General features: G+C 38.7%; 1 protein-coding gene across 2 annotated transcripts in view; it reads right to left on the reverse strand.

Moving 5' to 3' along the window:
* The window catches only part of swm (Zinc finger protein swm), a 503,429-nt gene that overhangs the window by 452,245 nt on the left and 26,497 nt on the right, over positions 1-24,687 (reverse strand). For both annotated transcript variants that reach the window (XM_067135328.2, XM_067135327.2), the window contains exon 2: positions 15,038-15,156. In XM_067135328.2, the coding sequence (XP_066991429.2) occupies positions 15,038-15,156 (119 nt within the window). The remainder of the gene's footprint in view (positions 1-15,037; positions 15,157-24,687) is intronic.

Here is a 24,687-nt window from a genome sequence, read left to right on the forward strand (position 1 = left end):
ATGCAATTAAACCAATTTATCATTTGTCCAACTACTAAAGGAAATTTAAGTTTAAATTAATTTAATGAAAATTAACTAAATTACAGACACACCCACCCACCCACCCACCATCATTCACTCATCAAGGTTCACACCATTGGTTTACGTATCAAAGAGGTACTTTCTGTAGGAAGACTTGAAAAACTCTATTGAGATATTGTTGCGAATTTTACTTGGAACAGAGTTCCATAATCTAGTTCCCGTCGCAATAAATGAGCGATTTTAGGCAGATGACCTGCTAAAAGGAATGGTAAGGGTAGTAAAAGCACGCTAGTGAAAAGAGGAAAGTTAGGTAAAGTTGATGACAGGTATTGGGAAGTTCTCTCAGTTTGTGATCCGAACACCAACACGGCTACATAAAGATTTCCGAATTCTTCAAATTTCAAGAGCGAAAGTTGCTTGTAATAAGGTGTGACATGTGACATAGCGTAAGGAAAATATAAATCTGATGCAGAAATTCATGGCCCTTTGTATCTTCCTAATTTGTTCTTTCGTTGCGTCTATGAATACAGCATCACAATAACAGAATATAGGGAGAAGTAATGTTTATAAAAGCCTAACTTTCATACTTAACGGTAAAGTATTTTGGTGGTATTTTAGAGGATGGGATGAAGCATATACTCTGTTACAGGTATGAGTGACATGTTCATTCCAAATTAGGTTTTGACGTATAACAACACCTAGATTATTTACCGAACTTTCATAGGGTATTTTGGTACCAGACAGAGTGAGTAAAGGGATGTCTGAAGTCTTTGTCATGTTTATTAATTTTGATTGTCCAACTATAATGGCTTTTGTCTTGGAGGAATTTATTAATATAGAATTTTCATATGCATATGGTATACTTTGTAAGTCAGCATTCATTCTGTCAGCTGGAGGTCATCAGCATATCTATACACATAAAATAAGAGTTTTGTCTGTACATTGCTCAGAATTTAAAAGGAATGATATTTCTGTATCGGTCATGTCCACAGTAACAAGGTAATGCACTTTTTAATTTTCCGTAATTTCTGTCTGTCTGAAGGTATATATGTAAGTACGAGCTAAAGAGAATTTAATGAAAATCGGCATATAAAGTCAGGGAATAAGTCGCTACAATCTAGGCCATAAATAATTTTATTCATGCTGAGTGAAATGGTAGTTTAGGGGAAGGCCTAAAATGTAATTCTGAAATATTTATGTTATTAGTAGTCCTATCAATAAATACTACCTAAATAAGTTACATATTATGAAATAGATTTCCGATCATTTATGTCTTATACATTTTTACCGTACCGGCTATGATAACAGAGATATTAATGAATTTGGATTTTTGTTTCAAAGTGCATATCGGCACCGAATCACGAAGCAATCGGTAAACAGAATTTAATGAAAACCGATATGTAAAGTCGGGGAATAAGGAATTACAGTCTAAGCTATAAATAATTTTATATAAGATGCCATAATATCACAGAGTTGGAAGAAAACTAAATGGGAAAGCCTACAATATAGAAAGCTCATAAAATTGGTCAACAGTAACATTATATTGACCATTGTTTGTTGTGATGTGCTTCGTGACTTCTGCTGCCACTCATCTCCGATAGATGGGATTATTGCTGCGTACTGAGTATAACAGCCTGCCTGCATATTGACGGGAAGTAGCCGGGGAGTTAGATCTCTCCGTTCTTTAGCATGCCATTCTTTTCCTCTGGTTCATTAATTTCCTGATACTGCTGGTACATCACACACTGGTTCATCATAGCATTACAGCTTTCAATCCCTACTCTGAGGCACTGATTGGAACGAGCAGCAAGCACATTTAACGGAATAAAGGCAGAGGAGTGTTTGCGGCTGTCTGTGGTCTAGCCATTCCAACACTCGAACTTTGGACTTTTAGATCGACAGCATAGTACCGTTAGTTAAAAGTGGGAAAATGTGCGGTTTTTCATTTGATTTTGTATTGTATTTTATATGATAACATTGCTTTTAATCACTACATTCCTACCGATGTCATTGTAATGAGCTATTTTGACTTCAGTTGGGAAAACCCCAAAAACGGTCTTCCTGAGAATTCTGTAGCGAAGCATGGGTACAGCGTGATAATCGTAATATTTCAATTGAGATGCTATGTTGCTTATGTACAGAATAAAAAGCAATAGGCCAAATATAGAACCTTGGAGTACTCCTGAATGTTTCAGTGCCCACTGAGAAGTTTTATTCTTTATAACAACTTGCTGTCTGTGGTTTGTGAGGTAAGAGCTAAGGAGTTGTAGAGCAGTCTGATTTAGATGAAGAGATTTTAATTTGGCCAGCAATATGTCTATGTTAACTGTGTCAAATGCACTACTGAAATCAAGAAGAATAAGTAATGTGACGTTCATTTCACTCATTGCGTATCTAATGTTCAATAGACCAGTGGCCGTGCTGTGTCTCTTTTTAAAACCTGACTGTATAGGATCAAACAAGGAATATTTATTAAGAATTTGGTTAGTTGCCGATGGATTATCCATTCGAAAGATTTTGAGAAAGATGAAAGTATTCACACTGGTCGATAGTATGATAGGGAAACAGCTGGAGACTTTTTTGGTACCAAATTTATGATGGCATCTTTCCATATCCTTGGATGTGTTCCAAACTGAGGCAGAAAATATACAAAGTGGTTGGAAACAGCGTGAACCAATATATGAGTGTTAGAGCGTTGGTCATACTAATACGTAATTTGAAAAAAATTATGTCGATATCTCGCGCCGTTGTCATTTTATCAGCTGCTGAAGTTAGCCAATCAGATCGCTTCGTGGGCGAATTCAAGTGGGATTCATAAGGATGTGTTGATAAATCTGCATGTGGCTTGGTCGGGCTTGAGAGCCATTACATGTAATAAATATTATTTTGGTCCGTATTGATGATATTTGATTGAAATAATAACATTAAGTTATTATTAATAATAAGGTTATTATTAATTATTATTAATAATAATGTTATTTCAATCTTGAGAGCCATGCCGAGAAATGAGTATCAAACACTAACACACCATGGGTTTCAGCCAATGCCACCATAGTATTTTCGCTATTGGTTGGGCCTATCTGCAGGGAGGTCCTTGTTAAGTCCCTCCCCTGGAGAAGTTTATTTCTTCTATTAGTGCTCTCAAGCTGGTCATAAGCTACACGCAGATTTGGCAACACTTTTGTAGGTATATCCTCACTAGCATACTCACTAACACCGTGAAGAAAAAAGAAGACAATTCTTCCAGGAGTATTGCTCTTGACCATCAAGTATCTCATCTTGTTTGTAAGTTTTCAGCTGAAGTGCTGAGAGTTCTTGCTTAATGGATTCAAGCTCAGCACTTACAGATGCCTAAAATTTGCGGAAGTCCAAGTGCAGAGCATCCAATTATTCTGTGGGGTTGGTGGTCCTGCCTGCAGCCATAGTTGCTTGTTCCAATCGTTTCTGAAACTCATTCATGCATTCTTCTAATGACGATACGTTCGACTGTACTGCTTTTAGTCATGATAGTAAAGCAAGTAAACTCGTGTCCTCATCCCGAGGTGGTACAGCTCTTTTCAGGCACACGCCCACTGGAGGAAAGCTGCATGTACCATTTCAACCACATAACAGCACTCCTGTCATTCTTACATTTCAGGAAGTACCGGGAATTGAACCCGGGGCCCCCGACGACAGCAGCTAACAACACTAACCGTTACGCAATAGAGGCAGACTAGATCATGATGTTCACTCAAGACAGTGAAATCACACTTATTCAACAGTTACTATCACTTGCAATAACTAATTGATAGTTTACATGAAGATACGACTGGTGTTAAACAGAGAGACTTCACAAGTGAACTACAATATGCGCCATCTTGTCCTTAATTCCTTTTATTCCATATGAAGCACAGACCTCTGAAAATTACCTCCATCCATCACCATTCATGACAGTGATCTTTCCTTTTGCCCATGATTACCTACTTTGCAAGTTTCTTTCTCAATGGTACATCTTCAGATTTTCCTCGGCTGCTTCTTTCTTAATTCAGAATTTTACTGGCTCACTACGCCTCAGAGCATTTTGAGGATTCCAATCTAGAGCCACTTTTCCAACTGGTCCATCTGATTTCTGCAATGTACATCCAATCTAACTCAATTTCCTCTGTTAAATTTGTTCTTCTGTAAGATATTCCATTATTTTCTACAACTCTTCGTTAGATGTAACTCCATGCCATCTAACATTTAGGATCTGGCGTATACTGTATGGAGTAATAAATAAATTACAGAATTGTGAGAGGCTGCAAACACCTTCAACAAAATAACAAGATGGTCAGCAGATGCACTGGTGTTTATATAACTTCTTCCTGCATACATTGACCACTTCAACTCAGTTTATGGATGTGTTTGTGATGACTAAACAGACCAATTCTGGCATACAACATACGCCCACACAAATCACACAGAATGGATGGAGGAGGGCGGGGTTGTAATTGACGGAGTTTTCTTGCTTGTCGCTTGGCCTCTTGATGTCTGCGGCGTTCTCTTTCAAACAAGTTGACAGCGGTGGATATAGTGTTCCGCCACAGTGAATGGTCCACAGCACATTCTTCCCACGTCTGTCTATCTATACCAGTTGTCTTCATTATGTGTTTCAGCTGGTCCTTAAAACACTTAAGAGGGGTTCCATGAGATCTACTGCCAGAGCAAAGTTCACCATAAAGAATTTGGCAGGGAAGCCTGGTATCACCAATGCGGTGAACATGGCCTAATCATCTCAGTAGATGAGCGATGATTGTTGCCTCAATGCTATTTAGCTGCGCTTTGCCGAGAACTGCCGTGTTTGTCACATAATCCTCCCACTTAATATTCCAGATGAATCTCATTTTCCGTTGGTGAAAGCGCTCAAGTTTTTTGATATCACAGCGATAGTGTGTCCAAGTTTCACAGCCATACAGCAGCGTGGAAATGACAACAGCTTTGTACACCACGAGTCTGGTATGCAGTTCTAGGTCGTTATTCATGAAGAGACTGTGCATTAACCGTCCGAATGCTGCATGAGCAGCCACAATTCTTTTATCAACATCTTGTTCACAGGTACACCGTTTAGAAAAGATGCTTCCAAGATATCTCCCGGATGCAAGCTCACAGCTGCACGCTCCTAACTGCACGGCCAACTCGCCCAGTATAAAGAAAGACTACGCTACAGGTAGGTAGTAGATGACGAAGTACAAAAATAACATTTAAAAATGTGAAAGTTACTGTATTCCGATTTATTTGTATGGGACTGTAAGTTCCATGACAATCTGTTGTATATCTTGGATTTATATGTTTGGTTTCTTTTTCTTCTTTAGCAATGATTACACTGTAACTACCCAATATCAATATATATCTACATTTTGTGCTTCACAAATTTGTGGACTGCAATAAAATTTTAATAGTAATTATTCACAGAGGAGTACATCAGATTTGCAACGTCTCTGGAACTAGTTTGGGTGATATGATATCCAGCTGAATGACAACTATTCAAAATAAATATGATGCAGCCCAGGAAACTATTCTACATCTCACTAAAATCATTTTTCTGTTTTATTGTTTTTCCCAATATTTTTAAAAAGAAGAAATTTAACTCTCTAGCTGTAAAATAAAACGTTTGATATTGTACCAAACTTTTACATACATTCTTACTCACTTCTGGAAAATGGTAATGAAAATCAGAGAGAAGTAAAAAATCTGGTGACCATATCGGGTAGGTACCCAGCCCCACTCAAGAGCATTTTTCTCATGTACTAACTTCTGCATATGATGGCAACATCTCAAGGCATGAAATCGTGCTGCATTGACAATAGGGGATAAATGTGCTAGACTGGATGGTGCTCTTGCTACTGACTGAGTAAACAGATGGTAGCACAATTCACTGAGATTGGATACAGAGGTTCTGAGGTTACCAACGCCACTTGATCAATGGTTGCTTCAGGGTTGAAAAATTCTTGCATTTTTTTTGTTTCAGATGTTGGTTTTTTCTATGACAGTACAAACATTAGTCTTCTCGCAACTGAAAAGTGCAATTGTCGTATCATACTCGCTAAAGGCATGGATGAACGAAATCATTCCGCTACACTTGTATTCAAATGATTCTGTGAAGTACAACACATCAGGCATCCTCCTCCCTTTTCCATATTTTCTGAAGTAAAAGTTGTCTTTCATCAGAGCTATTGCTGTTAGAAGAACTAAAAGGTCAAAATCTTCACCAACGAAAAGAAATGTTGTCATCCTGAGAGCCAATACAAACAGCAGTTTCAACAATTAGAACGTCTGCATCCTATACTGCCTGTTTTACTGTTAAATCTCTTTCTTGCAGAACCTTTTTCAGAAAGCCAATGAAAAGTAATTTATTGAATTCATTAGGAAAAGAAAAAGTTCTTCAGAAATTTCTGGACATGTCACTTCATTGAATAGGATCTCAAGTGATAAATAAAAGTTTTTCATTGAATACGTACTGCACTTATTTTGCCCCTCCCTGTCACATCAGGACATCCATGAAATACTACAGCAGTGTTTGAACCATAGTGTACTTTGTAAGTATGTTAGATAACTCTTAGCAATGACCCCGAAATTCAAATTCCGCTGTCAAACAAGTTTATGAAGTAGATGACCTACATCCACCACAACAAAATTATTTTTTCCTTCGACAGCATCTGTGGTTGGTGTGAATGCTGAAAATGTATGTATGTTTAGTCATCAGCCCGAAGGCTGGTTGGATCCTCAACAGCTCCGCCATCAGCTGTCATAGATGGCCTAGGCATCACTGAAGAGGCGTACTAGGGATATGAGGAGTGAGGTAGTTTCCCGTTGCTTTCCTCACTGAGCCAGAAGTTGCTATTACATATCAGTCTGCCAAGCTCACTGAAATGCATGAGCCAATCGACCCTATGAGCAATAGTTTCACACCATTCATAGCAGGGACTGGCTGCATAAGGAATGGCATTACTAGCATTGCTCATACCTCAGTCACTTTCATATTGTCAAAGCCAAGTATACGACAGAGACAGATCAATGAAAGTAACAAAATTGATCTAGCCTATACTAGAAGACATAGTGCACTGTAAACACTAGGTCTTGCCAGCAAAGGCACATGCTGAAAATAAAGATGATTTAGTTACCTTTCACTTGCCCGCTTCCCTAAACAATGACGAAGGAAAAGGTGACAGTTCAAACGTGAGAAGCCTTTTCAGGCCTTCATCTGACTGTTTGGCTACACAAATTCTGTGGAAGAGTGTTAGTGAGTCCACAGAAATATTTTCTTTCCCAATATTAGCACTGCTGGTAACTGAAGCAAGTGTAATCACTTTAACACGTTGACGACGGCGTATTGTTTTCCGAGTTTATTCATTAGGAACGAAGTGAAAAATCAGAGATACTTGAACTCTAATGGATATATTACATACTATTACACATAATAAGTGCAGCCTGTAGGCGTTAGGGTGTACTGTGTGCACTGTGTGCTGAGACCGCCCAGCGGGTCTCATCGTCCACAAGTAATGCACGGGGTTCGCGCGTACTCTGTGAACCGCCGGCGACCTCACTGAAATTGGCAGTCTTTACTTGAACTCTAATAGATATATTACATACTATTACACATCTTAATTACAGCCTATAGGCGTTGGGGTGCACTGTGTGCTGAGACCGCCCGGCGGGTCTTATCGTCCACAAGTAACGCACGGGGTTCGCGCGCACTCTGTGACCCGCCGGCGACCTCACTGAAATTGGCGTTCTTTATGCAGCATTGTTTGTTTTGATCAAACGTAGTGTTGTGAAGCAACATGTTAAATGTTGGTCTATTCTTATATTTGTACATATTTTTTTTTCATATAAAATGATTTGAGTAATGGAACAAGCATATTGAATAATTTCTTAATTATCCTAGCTCCTATGTACTCCCTGCATGTCCCACTGTATACGTAGTATGCCTTATGTAGAGACGAACCAGAAAGGAAAAAAGCATAATCTGTGAACGGCGCGCGATACGGCTCCAGTATATATAATGTGTCGTGAGACCGCCGGCGAGTCTCGCCGTCCAGAAGTAAAGAGTTGGCGTGACCCGCCGGCGGGTCTCATAGTCGCCAAAGTGTTAAAAACATTAAATTCAAACGTAAAGATAAAGTTACTGCCAACAACAATTATGGAGATTCCTTCCAAACAAAGTGGCAATTAACATCCGCTGTTCCTACCATGTCACTACTTATTAATATTAACACGTTCAGTACCTGCTTCTGAGCGGGACACTTGAATGCCTGGACCAGCCATTTTCATGTCCGGGCCCTCTTAACGTGCATTACTTAATAAAATTTACCATTACTCCTGAACTATAAATGTTAGAAACATGATACTTTGTGCTTACCTCTAGTAAATATTTAGGGTGTGATATCTGGTGTCACAGGTTCCAAAATACGTCTAATTTTATACAGCCTATCTGTACTTTTGGCATAATGATTACTGCCATTGTAGTGAAGAAAGGAAAGAATATGAAGGAAGCGTATTCGGAGCATTGTTTTAGAAAATATTGGGGTATGAAAAACAGGGTCTTCGGTCCAGTACATTTTTATATCAGGATTTTGGAATAATCGGTTTCCACGATTGCATGAACGAATTCTTTGTGAAAGGCCGGGGCGCCGCGCCTCACTTGACTCGCCTATAGATTGGTCTGCTCACACACATACTGATAAAATTCGTCATTCATGAAAATACTCACCTAATTCAAAATATCCTTCTCATTTTCTGTTTGAACGTTTATGCCTGAATTTTCTCTAAACGATGGAACAGGTGGACAATAACTAGGATGATATGTATCAGGCACTTCACTTTCCTTTATAGCCTATTGGTTTCAGGAATCGGTAATTCCTCGTCACTCTCACTTTCACTATCTGAGTCTATTTCAGGAATACGTTCATCACCAGAACAATCATTGGGAACAATATCTAATAATTAATCTTCCATAATAAAATTTCTTTTATAAGCCATTATAGTACACTCGGTAAGAACGACACGCACTCCATTGGAATCTCAAGTACCGTCTTGACACGCAAGGAAGTGCCGAGATATTCCCGCTAAAACAGCTAAGATAAACATGAGTCCACTCAACGCGGGGGTTATCTCAAAAATGTCAACCAACTTCCTGCTACAACCAGTAACGCTGACTAAGGTGTAAGAATGCATAGATGACGAATATAAACAGCACTGCTTCGTGCGGAACATTAAATGTCTTACGCCGTCCACGGCCCACAGCATAGGAGCAAGCTTAAACGTCTTACGCCGTCCGCGGTCCGCAATGAGTTAAGCACATCATTTGTGAGGAATGGTATGTGTTGAAGAAACCACTGCAAAAAATTTTCAATTAAAGATTTGTAATCATGTAAATGTATCTGTTATTCGTGCCGTACTCACAAGCTGTCGCAACATCTGGCCAGATGCAGATAGTACCTTCCAAGTATCTACATGAGCGTTCTCCTCCCCATCATTATTGTCCTGAGTGGAACACACCACCCGCTTGTTAGGCGTTTGTATTCCGGTTCATAAAATACCTATAACACAACTTTGACTTTGAACAACTACAGGTCTTCAAATATTAGTCGTAGAAATGCCTTATTGTGCTCTATGTACAGCAAAAATACTAGCCTTTAAAACTGATTCATATGATGTTTGCTCTGAACAACTTGCTTTAGGAATATTTAACGAAATCCAACAAAAATCACTACTTTGGCAACTTTTTGATAAAAACAAAGTTTGAAAAGCCTGTATCTCAATCACTAGGTAAGCTACAGAGCAGAATTTTGGCTCAAATATGATCAAATTGACTCTACATTATATCTGGAATGAATGATATTTTCATTTGACCTGCCGTTTAGGAGATATTGAGAGAATACAGAGAACGGGTCAAACATGTCTTTCCAAAGCCAAGGAGCACATAGTGGCGCCCTAATGTCGAAAACTTGGATTTTATATTACAGGCTCAACACTAACAACATACCTGACCTTTTGCACAGTATAAAAAGATATTCGGCAATGGGAGAACATATGGTTGAAATGAATCATAAATTTACAGACATTTCCAATGACATGAAATTATTACATTCGACCAAAAAGGGAAAACTGATTAATGTTTTGGAAAATTTAGAAATTTACCTTACACAAAAATGTAATTCTGAATCGTTTAAATGAGAAAAGTACAGAAGATAACCCACTGTTTAGGCTAGCATATAATCATTTAAGGAACAAAAAGAAGAAGAAAAGAAGAAAAACTTGAAGATCCTAAATTTGTATAGTGTTCTCATTCAGTTCAACCAAAATTGTATGTATTGATCATTTTTATAATATTTCATAAGTTCTCTTTACTCTTTGATATGATGTACTGGGACACAATACTCCTTCAAATTGTAAAACAAAAGATTGTGACATATTGTGTTATTCTTTGATCTAACCACTGATGAAGGGAATGGTTGAGATTTCCCGAAACATGTATGGTTTCATTAATAATGTTTCTTTCATTTAATGAGTGTATTGATCAAGGCGGATTTAAATAAACTATTATAAATAGTTATATTATACTCTCTACATTGTACATCCCTTGGCAACATGGGAAGCCTTCCGTGATCAAAGAAAAGGCTTTCAGGGTTCTAATAGAGGCAGGTAGAAGGATAATGACCCATTTCACAACTGCTAGCCTATTTCCTTCTTTCTGACATTCGTTTCTTCTCACAGTAGCCTCCCAAGGCTTGCTTAAACAAGTGCATTCATCTGTCAACTTGCTGTCCATCTATTGCAGTGTTTCACCAGATTAAACTGTAAAACACCGAAAGATAAGCGTTCTAGGTCTTTTTTAATTAAACAGTGAATATTGGGCAATAGTGACCATACAAGTGACAGTGATGTAGTGTACTGTCAAGTGTGCGTCAATAGTGTAAAATTTCAAATTGAACAGCATTCGAAAACAACTACACATCTCAGATTAAAAGAACAGAGTAAGAATACGCAACAGCTACTTTTAATCGACGTGAAAACATGGTATGAAGTTAGTACATTTTCCGCTGATATTTGTAAAGCCCTTGTATGCAGCTACATTCCGCTACATAAATTGAATAATCCATATCTGCGCTCGTTACTTAAAAGTATTGTGCTAATCAAAGCATACCAGATGAACCTACCCTTAGGAAGAACTATTTTTTTTTTTTACTTTCACTGCACGCTTCTGTCATTGATTACATACCATCTGATATAGGGAGGAAACTGTGTCTGGCTATCGGTAGATGAAAAACCCAATTCGTGTAGTTGATACATTGCGAACACAGTGGGTAAATTTTGTCCAGAAGAACCCGGAAAATCTCATTTACTTTCGTACAAACCATTAGAAAAACCAATCGCGCTACAGTTGCAGTATTTGTTGACAAATTCCTGTGGCTTCTGTGGCCTAGTGAATCGGACAGCGATTGCTACAAAGTGTGCCTTTTAGTCACTGATGGAGCACCGTGTATGTTGAAAGCTGGTGAGTCTGAGTATTTTTTTCCCCAAATCTCATCCACATCACATGTTTGGCGCATGGATTGCATTGTATTGCAGAAAAAATACATACCCTCTTTCTGTCTGCCAACAAAGTAACTTCAAGTGGGAAACAAATGTTCCTAAGAGGACTGATTCATGTACAGTTGTACAACACTCATCTGTCTCAGGTTTCTCTTCCGCCGGAACCTGTTCTCACAAAAAAAAAAAAAAGGGAACTTGGTTACCTGCAGTATCGTTCTACCAGGAGAACTTTAATCAAGTGAAACATATAGTTAAAAGTATTGATGAAAGTCATACCGCATGTGTTCATGAAGCTAAGTGCGCATTTGAATCTGAAACTGTATATAAAGATATCAGTTTCGCCCATGTACATGATTTGTCACTTTCGAAGGCAACTAAGGGCCTAGAAACTCGCCATGCACCCCTACACATATCCCTTCAGTTAATTCAAAACACCATCAGTTATTTAATTGATGTCGATGGTGACACTGGAGAAAAAGTTATAAAAGGAAATTCAGAGCGGTGTTGGACTCAAACCTAGGACTGAAGAAGATTCAATCCATAAGCAACTACATAAGTGGAATCAGGCAGTCTTTGCCAGAAGAATGTTCCGAGCGGTCAGTGCCAGTGTACAAGTATTGCCCAGTTACTTCCGTCGACGTAGAACAATCAGCATATAAATTAATTATGTCCGACAACAGAAAGTCGTTAACCCCTGAGAACATTGAAAAACTGTTGATAACCTACTGCCATGCACCATTTTTCAATGAATGAAACATGTTTGTCAATTTAACACTGAGTTAAAATTAAATAATGCATTTGGTAAGTGTATTTAGTTTTATTTTAGTGCATATCTGCATGCATATTTTTGGAGTTTTTAGAGCATATGAATCTGGGCCCTGTTGATAACACAACAAAGTACAGTAAAATACAACCGTATTACAACTGTTTGGTTTTCAATAAATGTAAAATAACAATGCCTCAATGATTATTTTATTTCTATTTTCCCAAAGTCTCAAAAACCTACCCATGAACATAAAGCTCTGGTTCAAAACTCGGAGAAGTATCTGGTAAGAGTTGTTTTGTATCTGCAATGTAAATTATAGGTGCCTACAACCAAAATCTGTTCCTATATTAGCATTAGTAAGTAACAGAATTTGATCGCACAGCCATTTCTCAAGGCACTGAGCTAATCCCTCAATCCATATATATTAATGACTATTATTTTATTCGGCACTATCTTCAGAACATACTTAAGTGTACGAACTACTAAAAATTGCACAAGATTCACAAGAGGCAAAATACAATGCAGTTTTAAAAAAGTTAGAATTATTTTTAGATAATGCCCTGTATGGACAATAACAACAATACATTTTCAAACAAAACGTTCATGGCTGTGTTATATATAAGTGGGCTACTAAAATTACATCTTACTACAATAATTAGATGCAACTTAGGCCTATGTGGGATTGTAACATTGTGGTAAAAATGGAATGGCAGGTATGATTATTTGGGGGTACTACTTTAGTAAAATGGGTAGTATGGGGTATGCAAAAAAAAAAAAAAAAAAAAAAAAAAAAGACAAAAAAAGGCTGGCAACTGCTGAACACATTCTAGAAGTGGTTCCTCTTTAGAGGAACTGATATATGTGATCACGAAGCTGATTGTGTTGCAGTTAAAAATAAATGTGATAGAAAGGAAGGCTGTAAAAGTAGGACTGTTAAGCAGTACCACACAATTGAGATAAGAGGCATGAGGGAGCTAAGAAAAAAGGTAATTATGATCAGTAGAAAATGGTAAATAAGAATGTAAACAGACTATGGGGTGGGTTTAAAGTAACTGTTGAGGAGTGTGTAAACAGGTATATACATTAAAATATGGTAAGGAATGCTAAAGACCTATTTTACAGGGTTATTCTAAATTAATTACCTGAAAATAACATTAAATAACTCCACATACAAAATGATTTTACGTAGTTTATTTCCAATGCATAAATTTACATACCATCAAGGTTTGCTATGTCTTATATACATGTTCACCGTGGCTCCCTTTTGTCAGTCAGCAGATATCCTACCTGTACGAAAGTTCATCCCAGAGAGACGTAAGCATTTCCGCATCTACCCCAGCAATCACAACATTGATCCCTTGACAAAGTTCATGGAGAGATGTTGGAAGTAGAGGGATGTACACGTTATCTTTAACGTCACCCTACAGAGAAAATCCAGCCGGGTTAAATCGAGAGATCATAGTAACCAAGCTATATTCCTATCACAACCAATCCAAGCATCCATAGGTATGTGGTAATGAGGGAGCGCCCCGTCTCGTTGGAAAATAAAATTTTCTCTCATATCCTCTTGCAGTTGTAGCATGAGATAGTTTTGCAAAATATCTAGATATGTGATGCCAATCACAGTCTTCTCATGAAAAATAAAAGAATGGTCGATACACTTTCATGGAACTGAATGCACCTCTATGGCAACTGCATCACGTTTCCCACCAGATGAGCGAGGAGAATGCTTGAAGCGAAGTCTGTCGGCTAGGTCAAAAACTTGACGATATGGAACGATGTTTGATAAGCATTTGAATAAATTTTGATCAGTAGTTTTGACATTATTCATTGATACTTTCAGGTAACTAGTTTAGATTAATCCTGTATTCTAACAGAGAAATAAAGGCATTATGAAGAAGGTTAGAAAGAAAGTTAGGAGCGCTTGCAGAAGTAAGAAGAGACTGAAGGAACTTGGCCTACTAGGAAATTTTAATAATGTTACTGGCCTAACTACTAACTATTTTTACGGTTTTGTCCCGCAGGAGTTCTCTTATGTGCCAATAAATCTACCAGCATGAGGCTGGCGTATTTGAGTACCTTCAAATACCACCGGACTGAGTCACGATCAAACCTGCCAAGTTAGGGTCAGAAGCCAACGCCTCAACTGTCTGAGCCACTCAGTACAGCACTAGGAAATTGAATTTAGCAACAAACAAAACAAAAAACAAAAAAACAAAAAAAAAAAAAAGGATAACATGATGGCAACCATAACTGCCAACTTCTTTGAAATTATTTAAGAAAAGTCTAGGCAAACTATTGATAGAGAATCTGCCCAAATGCAGATCAGTGATGGACAGATTTCATTTTAATGTAAGTTGTTTAATAAGCTCTATTTTAATTAAAACATGGTGCTAACAGCCAGAAATATTCTTTCAAACTGACTTGTGTTTTCCCCTGTACTGAACATTTTTTCAAGCAGCATGTGCCATGGTTCCACAGCTTTCATTACAAACAAAAAATATTTTTTTAAATGAATCATTTATGTCTCATCAGAGCAATTCTGATGATAACATTCCATCATAAAATGAGTAGACAAAATGAGACAACTGCAACTACCAGATCTTGTACCTTTGTTTAAAATTATAAAAGACAAATTGGTTCCCGTTCTTCTACTTATAATTCCATCTTAGACTGGAAATCTCTAGTATACTTTACCATGCTGTAAGAACACATCTAGCTGTTCAATCATACTCGTCCGTAATTCAGCAACAGGTTTATCTTTCTTGACAAGAGCAAATACATATTTTGCCAACGCTGCAGGATCAGCATTACACCTGGAACGAAACACAATACAATGTTATGACTGACTTTGTAAAAAAAAAAAAATTAATAGAATGAAACTGCTGCACGTCATAAACTGTGAGTAGTATTTGATGACTGCTTTTTAAATTCTCCCTAATATTTGACCATACTGTTAAAGAGTGTTGAAATGGTAGAAAGTTAGATTCAGTTGAGAATTAATAACTTCAAGGAGGTATTAAAGTCGAGGGTAAAAAAAAAGAAAAAGCACATCTTAAACCGATACTTTTTCATTTCCTCATGGCTGGGCTGTTTAAGAAACTAATGGATGAGTGAATAGGTCCCAATAACTGAGGACTTCACTTTTTGAAGAGGAAAATAGATGAACAACTCTCCTTTCCAGAATTTCAACTGTATTCAATACTGTAAAACAACCTAAGACATGAGAACACTCCAGAAAATCACAGAAAAATATGAAATTTGCCATTCTCTTCATAAGGATTTTGTAATTTTTTTGTTGACAAAAAAAAAAAAAAAACTCTTTATAACCCTCAACCAAATGTTCATTTCAAAAGATTCCCGCCACTGTATGAATGTGAATGCATACATACCTTCTGGCAGGAAGCCAGTTGCGCTGTACACTTAGTGGCATTAAGTTATTTCGTGCAGTACTCAAGATATTAGGCATAGAATATCACTAGCGGTCTCGTAGACCACATGTCTGTGGTAGCGTGATTGTTTCTATCCATTCTCAGAATGGATACTAGAAAAGGTCTTTCGCATAAGGCCAGAGATATTGATGAAAACTTTGATGACAGAGTGCTTGGAGGATGACGATAGTGAACTTGACTATGGAGATGAACAAGATTACGTCCTTGAGAGTGATCATACATCTGGTTCAGAATGAATGTGAGGAAGTGTCGTGTTCTAGCAACGAACCTGTGAACTGGAAGAATTACTATGGTAAGAATAACTATAAGTGGTCCCCAGAAACATTCCCAAGTCGTTCCAGAACAAGACAACATAATTTTGTAGTACATCTCCCTGGGTTACGCCCTCCCACTCGAACAGCTACTAAAGAAGATCCTTGCAAAGTGTATAATTTTTTAATAAATGAGACTATGCTGCAAGACACAGTTACATGGACAAATATGAAAATCTGGACGGAAAGAATAAAGTATAAAAACCAACTGTCTTGTGACATGGCTGATGTTGTCACCGAAATGAAAGCTTTTATTGGGTTGCTACCACATTCTGCCATATTCAAATCTAACCACGAGGATATCCGATCTCTGTTTAGCAAACATTCCCAAGTCATTCCAGAAAAAGACAGGATGTGATATATTTCAGTGTGTTATGAACTGCAACAGATTTGCATTACTCCTGTCTTTTCTGCGTTTTGACAACCCTAGAAACCAAACAGAGTGAAAAGAACTAGATCCCGCTGCTCCCATTTCACAGATGTTCGACCAGTTTGTTCAAAACTGTCAGAATGTTTACACCATTGGGACTGCTGCTTGTGTGGATGAGATGCTTGTAGCTTTTTGTGGCTGCTGCAAGTTCAAAGTTTTTACGCCTAACAAACCAAGTAGGTACGGACTAAAAATCATGTGCCTTACCGATGCTCACAACAACTACTTTCTCATATAAGTTGGAAAAGATTCAGATCAAACTTACACTTTCCCCTGAAGAAAAGAAGCTAGCAAAGCCAACTCAAGCAGTGCTGCGCCTTTCTTCTCGCTACACAAGGAACAAAATAGGAACGTCACAGCTGACAATTGGTTCAGTTCAATCGAACTGATGATGGTACTGAAGGACAGAGGACAAACATATGTAGGGACCTTGCAAGAAAATAAGCATGAAATACCTAACGAGTTCCTGCCCAATAGATCACGAAAAGAAGGGATCTCGCGTTTCGGTTTCACAAAAGATGCAACAATAGTGTCCTTTGTTCCAAAAAAGGGCAAGGCCATAATACTAATTTCATCAATGCATCATGATAAGTCGATCAATGATAAAACAGGCAAACCATCGATGATTTCCTACTACAATGGTATGAAGGGGGGGAGTAGACTCACTTGATGAGAAATGTGCTGTCTACCCAACAAGTCGCAGAACAAGAAGGTGGCCAATGGTGATTTTCTTCCGAATTCTGGACATAAGTTTTGTAAATGCCTTCATTGTGTTCAGCTCCTATAAAGACAATCCTGCAATTAAAAGGTTTTATTTTATGAAGACCTTGGCAGGACAGCTTGTGGAAGAACATATGCAGCACAGGATGAAAAACCCTCACGTTAGCTGGGAAGTCCAAGGGTGTATAAGAAGAATTCTAGGAATTTGTGATGATATCATCATGGGAAAAGAGGAAAAACTTGAAAAACGAAAACATGCTACACTTGTGACCCTCAGAAGAAGAGAAAAACAGCGTACCTCTGTCAAATGTGCAAAAAGCCGGTGTGCTGGGAGTGTAAAAAGAAAGTGTGCAAAACAAGCATGGAAGATGTGCGATAACCTTGAGGAAAGAAATGTTGACAGTAAACTTTGAAACTGTACACGCAAGAGCACCATGAACGGCTTGAGCATTCATTTATTGCCTGTTGAAAGTAGTGTTTTAAAAATTTCCATTTTTTGCTTTAAACATATCCTAGTTCAGTTTTTATTTCATTTAATAATTAAATGGATAGTACTCCACAAATTTCATTCCATGACGAACATTACTACTTATTGAATTTCGATAGATGCGTATATATGCACTCTCGTGTATTTTCAACTATTAGTTGCCACTGTATTGAGCATTTTTTAATTTTATACTTAAAATAGTCCATATATTGCATCTATGCTTCTTAAATCAAGCAAAGGAGTATAACATATGGTTATTTTACATCCATTGTTTTATTATTGTGCCAACAACAATACTAAACACAACAGCGGTATCTGAGACCACACATCTGTGTTGACGGCTCATATTACGCACGTCTGTGGTTGAGGGGATAATCTATATTGTGACAATGAAGGCAGAATGCAGAACTCCTGGCAATAATGCCAACAATAGCAATAAATACCAGCAACAAAAATGTGGACAGGCCGGCAGCCAGGAAAACGATAATGCCGGCAAATTGTTGCGAATCACGATAAGGAAGCTCCTAGAAGAAGCTGGAAGCTCATTAACAAAGGACCAGGAGCCTGTTCCACGAACGAACTTTGCACTTTTCAGTTCAGATTTTGTTCCACCATCACTTTTCAGATTTAGCTTGCAAAGTGAAAAGTGAAATTAGGAATCTTTTCACTTTTCAAGCCTGTTATGTTCCTCCATTGGTACAGAAATGCAAAGTGCAAAGAAATGAAGTGGAAAGTTTTCATAAATCTTGCAAAGAGATGATTGATTCCCTTTTCATCTGTTAATTAACAAGTATCTACACTACTTTCTCGGCATAGAATTTGCTTTAGTGATATAAATATGTTACGATGAGAACTTCTGTTATCATAAAGTGAGGGCAGTGATGAAGAATTCAACAAGAGAACGTACAAACACAGGAATAATTTTCATAACCTCACTTTGACGGAATTTCGTGAGTGTTTTCGTATTACCCCAACAAAGGTTGACTATATTCTTGAAATGATCAGTCATTTATTGCAACATGCAACAAAAGGAAGTCAATCCCTTTCCGAAAAAGAACAAATTCTTATATGCTTACATTGGTTAGTAAATGGTCCCCAGCTGCACAAAGTAACAGCAATGCATGGGGCATCAAAATCAATTATTTGCAGAAATGTTACCAAAATCGTAGATGTTATAGTAAATGCAATATTTCCTAACATAGTACGTTGGCCAGATAATTTACATAATATAGCAATGGAATTTCTAATGAAGGATGAATTTCCTTCTGTGTGTGGATATGTTGACGGTACTCTCGTTAATACTGATGCATGTCATCATCTGAGACGATATTTTTAAAGTTACCAAAAAGGATGTCCCATTTCTCCCTGACAACTTCTAGCACAGCCGGCTTCTTGTAATCATATTTCATTCCCATGATCAAAACTTTAAAACTACCAATACCACAATTATACCATCAAGTTCGCCGCAAAAAATAAAGCATAAAAATCATGGAGTATTATACAGCTTGCCCATGGAATAAACCTGATCAGATCACTCATTCGCAAAGACTTTCCACTTTGCGAAGAAATTGAAAAGTAAAACCTAGATCATGGTGGAACAGAAAGACTTTGCACTTTGCAGAATTGAAAAGTTGCAAAGTTCGTTCATGGAACAGGCCCCAGGTGGCCAGAATGGTGCAGAAGAGAAAACGACTAGAAACTTCTGTGGAGAAAGATCACAATATGAAGATAAAGTTTGAATTCAAGAGGACAAATTGGGGCAAATATTTGTTTATAGGAAGGGCAGTTAGGGATTGGAATAACTTACCAAGGGAGATCTTCAATAAATTTCCAATTTCTTCTAAATAACTTAAGAAAAGGCTAGGAAATAACAGATAGGGAATCTGCCACCTGGGCGACTGCAGTAAATGCAGATCAGTATTGGATTGATTGATGCCAGTCAGTCTGGAGTCAGTTGCAAAAGAATCAGTTGATTCCATCAATCGCGAGAGAAAGTAAGAAGGTCGCGAGTTCATAACGATTCATTGGGAGTGTATCCATTAGATAGCTATGCGGAATTCAATGAGGGTTGCTAGTTGCGAACTGGTCTAGAATGATACTGTCGTGTGAGAAGCCGTGGGAGAACAGGAGTATGACACGTCACTGTGCAGTGATCACCTGCTTGAGTATATGTGTGAGTAAAGGAAAACTGTGTTGGGTGGAAGACAAACACAAGTGACTTTTAATTAACTGTAAACAGTAATTCAATGAAAAAATGAAATGAAATGGTACATGGCTTTTAATGCCGGGAGTGTCCGAGGACATGTCCAGCTCGCCAAGTACAGGTCTTTTTTTCTGACGCAAAGTCAGCAAAGTTCACGGCCGGTAAAAGTCAACAAACAGCTCCAGGCAATGGCAGTTCCTCAAATTATGGAGTCTGGTATTCAATACCCGAGGCAAGAGATGAGTGACCTACAGGGAAGGATGACACCAGACCAAGGCCTACCAGTGGCAACAACGGTATCAGCATTGTGAAGGTGAATCCGTGATGCTTTGATGGGAGTGTATCAGGGATGACATTCCAGACCCCATTCAAGACTGTGACCAACCATAATGGATGGACGCTGGAGGAGAGCGCCATAGAAATCATCAATGGACTGCATGGATGAGCAACAAAGTTGCTAAACAGCGTCTGCCCAGGTGCTGTGTACAAAGAGATCATAAGGGCGCTTGAGGAACACTATAATGACCACCAGTTGGCAGTTGCTACCGAATCCAACTGAAGAAGACACAACGTATGGGTTAATCGCTGCAGGAATTCATCAAGAAGATGGAATATAAGATAGATTCTATATTCTATTCTATTAACACCTGGCCCACTATGTGTTAGCACACTGCTGACGGGACCCAAGTCTACTTGCGTTTGGTTGGCCAAACGTTGCTGGCGGGTCCTGAGTTAACTCATATTCAAGTTCGGTAACATCAGTTGGATTTTCTGAAACTAGCTGGTGGTCAAGATTGATAGAATCTTGGCATTGAAGTTTTCGGCTATTCCAGTGACAGAGCAAACAAACTTTTATCACCAGCAAACTGCTTCATATGAAATATCCCTTAAAAGCTTGAAGTGATGATGATGATGATGCTGATGATGATATTTATTGTTTAAAAGGGGCCTAATGGCTAGGTCATCTGCCCCTAACGGTACAAGGTGTAATAAAATGAAAATTAAAACTTGGAAATGTATCCGCCGACTAGAATCTAAAACGAATGGTGATAAGAAAATGACCGTGAAACAAAAACAATCAGTGGATCCAATTCATAATGTCTTAATTACTGGGATGATGCTTATTATCTAAAAGGGTCCAAAATCCAGGTCACCAGCCCCTCACAATGGTACTAATCATTAGTAAAATACAACCACGGTGTTCCTCCTACAGTGGTACTAATCACAGGTAACCCAGACTCATGGTGTTTCTTGCATGGTGGTACTAATCACAGGCAATGTAAAAATGTAAACCCATGGTATGTCACACACAATGGCACCATGAGTTAACTCATTAACATGAAGTTTTTAAACTTGAACAATGGCACCAATCGCAGGTAGCATAAACCCATGGCAATTTGCACATAAGGGCACCACTCACAAGCAACGCGCAGACCCATGGTGCTACTCACCTAGGTGTACTAATCACAGGTGCCGGTATTCCCATGGTGTACCTCACTTGGTGGAACTCATCACAGTCCACGATACTCATGGGGTCACTCAAATAGTGGTACTAATCATAGGCAATGCAGATCCACGGTGCATCATACATTATGGTAACGTCCACAGGCAACACAATCTCATGGTGTTCCTCACATAATACTAATCTCTGGCAACGCAGACCAATGGTTTTCCTCAAATAGTGGTGCTAATCACGGGCACCGCTATTCCCATGGTGTTTCTCACATAGTAATACTAACCGCAGGCAACGGAGACCATAGTGAACACAGTGAAATGGACCAGTGGAACACATGATGACCTCCTTCAGAAGCAACACTTGGACCCATAATGTTTTGTACAGAATGGTACTGCTCCTATATAACGTATACCCGCACAAGGTGGTACTAGTCGCAAGTAATGTCGACCCATGGTGTTCCACGCGTAATGGTACTAATCACAAGTAATCTCAAGGTTCTAATGTCATCATCCCTAGGTTGCCCCTTTTAGTCATCTCTAACGACAAGCAGAGGATACCGTGGGTGTAGTCTACGCCTGCGGCTCCTACCCGCATGGGGTAGTGAGAGAGGGAAAAGGAAAAAAGAAGGAATTGAACACTTCAAAAAATGAAGTACCAGACAAAGAAAGACAAGGGCCACGAATAGCGTGAAAGTGAAAGACACCCTAGACCGCGAATGTTCTAATACCGTCAGGGTCGGAAAAGAACAAGAGTTGACCAAGGGAGGTCGGACAGGATAGATTAAAGTAAGGAGCCTGGCACAAGTAAGTGGAAGCAATTACAGGACTCAGCTAAGAGCCCCATGGTTGCCAACCCACGCTCCCAAGTTGAGAGCCCCGGAGACCCATTTTAGTTGCCTCTTACGACAGTCAGGGGATACTATGGGTGTATTCTTCGTCTGCATCCCCCACCCACAGGGGGTAAAGCTTGAAGTGGTCTGAAGTAACTAGCAATGAAATGAGGAATTTTGCTGCTTTGTTTATATTGATGGGGCAAGTAAAGCAGTCATGAGCAATCGCAATCTTTCCAATATGGCCTGAGGAAAACCGAGGATCGTCCAACATGACAATGCTGCAGCAGAGATGTGATCAACAAAGAAAAAAACCAGCGGGTCACGACCCCAAGGAATAAATAAATCTATTAATGATGATTTGTCTGTTATTTATACCCACGGAACTCCCTCTTCCATATCTCTTATAACCTGCAAGCGATACAACAGCAAAGCTTATTCACATATTGAAAGACACTTCCATTACTGCAATGACAAAACTTACGCTTTTGCAGACACTTATTTTTTCCATTGCCACTTATGCAGCAGAAACCTGGATGTTAAAGATGACAGACTGATGCAGGATCAACTCTTTGAAAATGTGGAAATGTGGTACTAGAGAAGAACATTGTAAATACCTTGGATGGCGCACTGAACGAACGACTCAATCCTGAAACAGCTCAGCTTCAAAATAAGACCATTGACAATTATCAAACAACAGCTCAGGTATTTCAGCCACATTGTTAAGACGCTGCTGCCAGAGCGGTACATTGTACCGCTGAGTGTCTCATGAGGCCATGGCGGTACAAAGTACCGCTGACACGTGTTGCTATATGACATTCCCTGCCGGGCCGGCGGACTGCTGAGCTGTTGAATTCCCTTTGCTAGCATACCGCTATAGCCTTGGAGCACATCCTGGCGTGCTTGGTTTCCAAAATACAGTCTTTATTTTTTATTAATCCAACCTTTTATTGGCGATATGTGAGTATTTGTCCAATCAGTTTAACCATTGACTTAGGTGTGCTGGGTTAGCTAACTCGCAAGCTCAAGATTTTGGAGACTGTGGGTTTGAATCATACCACACTGATTCCTTCCAAATTGTTGCACCCATACCTGAGCTGATTTCTACGCTTATCTCAATAAATATAGCGTAAACATGAGCGTATTTGCATTTTCTAAATTGACAACATATCAAGATTTTACATTACCATTGAGCATTTGGCAAGGTGTAAATAGGAAATAAATATATTTTGAATTTAATTTGGTGAAGAGTTTTTGTGTTGCAAAACGTAACAGATCAGTTCGACATTGATACTACTTAACAGGATTCTCATACTGAAGGGCTAGCGAGTTCAAGAAGAAAACGGTTTCGTTTTTATAACTAACCTCTCCGTTTACTGGTAAAATAACTTAGAAATATCTCGCAAGTATTTCACACACACCCTACTGTAAAACAATGAGTGCCTGGCAATCATAGTACTAAGCACTAGTAAAACAAATCATGGCGCGCACATCTACAATGTGTACTATCAAGCAATACAAGCTTCTAGTACCGCTAGACTGTACTGCTCTGGCCGTCTAGGCAAAACCATGCAGTGAACTTTTCTGTGATGCCACTACGTACACCCTTACAGAAGAACAGAATAAGACACAGTCAGTTCACCTTGAGTCTGTTCAAGCAGTGAATGCAAGATGTCTGACTGCTGTTATCTGAGTAGCGAACAAAAAAGTTTGAAAACAAAGTATCACAGGAGTAAGATGCAAACTGATTATTATAATTTGTTGAAAACATTTTCCTACAAACTGGTGACCACAACGTATTAGTTTGCATTTGTGTCATCTTGAATTAATTGTTTTCCAAAATCTGCCATGAAAGTTACCATACTTTAAAACAGACAAGATGCTTAACCTAGATGACAAACTCTACAGCCAAAATAGGCTAGGTCAAGGATGCAGCTGCATACAATGAAACCGATACCATAAGCATCAAACTACCTCTTTCAGGGTGGAAAGGGACTAAATATGGTTCACCCAAGTGAAAGCGCAATTCAGGATACAGAAGGTTAAGAGTGAAGGTGGTAAGTTCAAATATTTGGTTGCTCACCTCAAACCAAGATATCTTGAAAATGCATGGGACATTACGGCGGAAACACATTACTATCTCTTCACGTGAGTTTGCGCGTATCGTGACGCAATCAAACCTGTCAAGAAAGAGTGCTATGCCTTTTTCACACTGTTTAAAATGTAGAGTGATCACACTACACTCATGTCACGGCTGTTGACATCAGCTGGCGTCATTGTGACGTAGAATCTGGTGACACCGCTCTTCACGCGGAGCACATTTTTCTGCTCTAGCACATATCTGGCGACGTGAAATGTGAAAAGAAACAGTTTCTTTCAGTGATATGGAAGAAATGTTAACTGAATTGGTGTGGGTGTATGAGAATCTGTATAACATAGGTTCGATTAACTATAGAAAT

The sequence above is a fragment of the Anabrus simplex genome, chromosome 1, assembly GCF_040414725.1.
Source record: "Anabrus simplex isolate iqAnaSimp1 chromosome 1, ASM4041472v1, whole genome shotgun sequence".
NCBI classification, from domain to species: domain Eukaryota; kingdom Metazoa; phylum Arthropoda; class Insecta; order Orthoptera; family Tettigoniidae; genus Anabrus; species Anabrus simplex.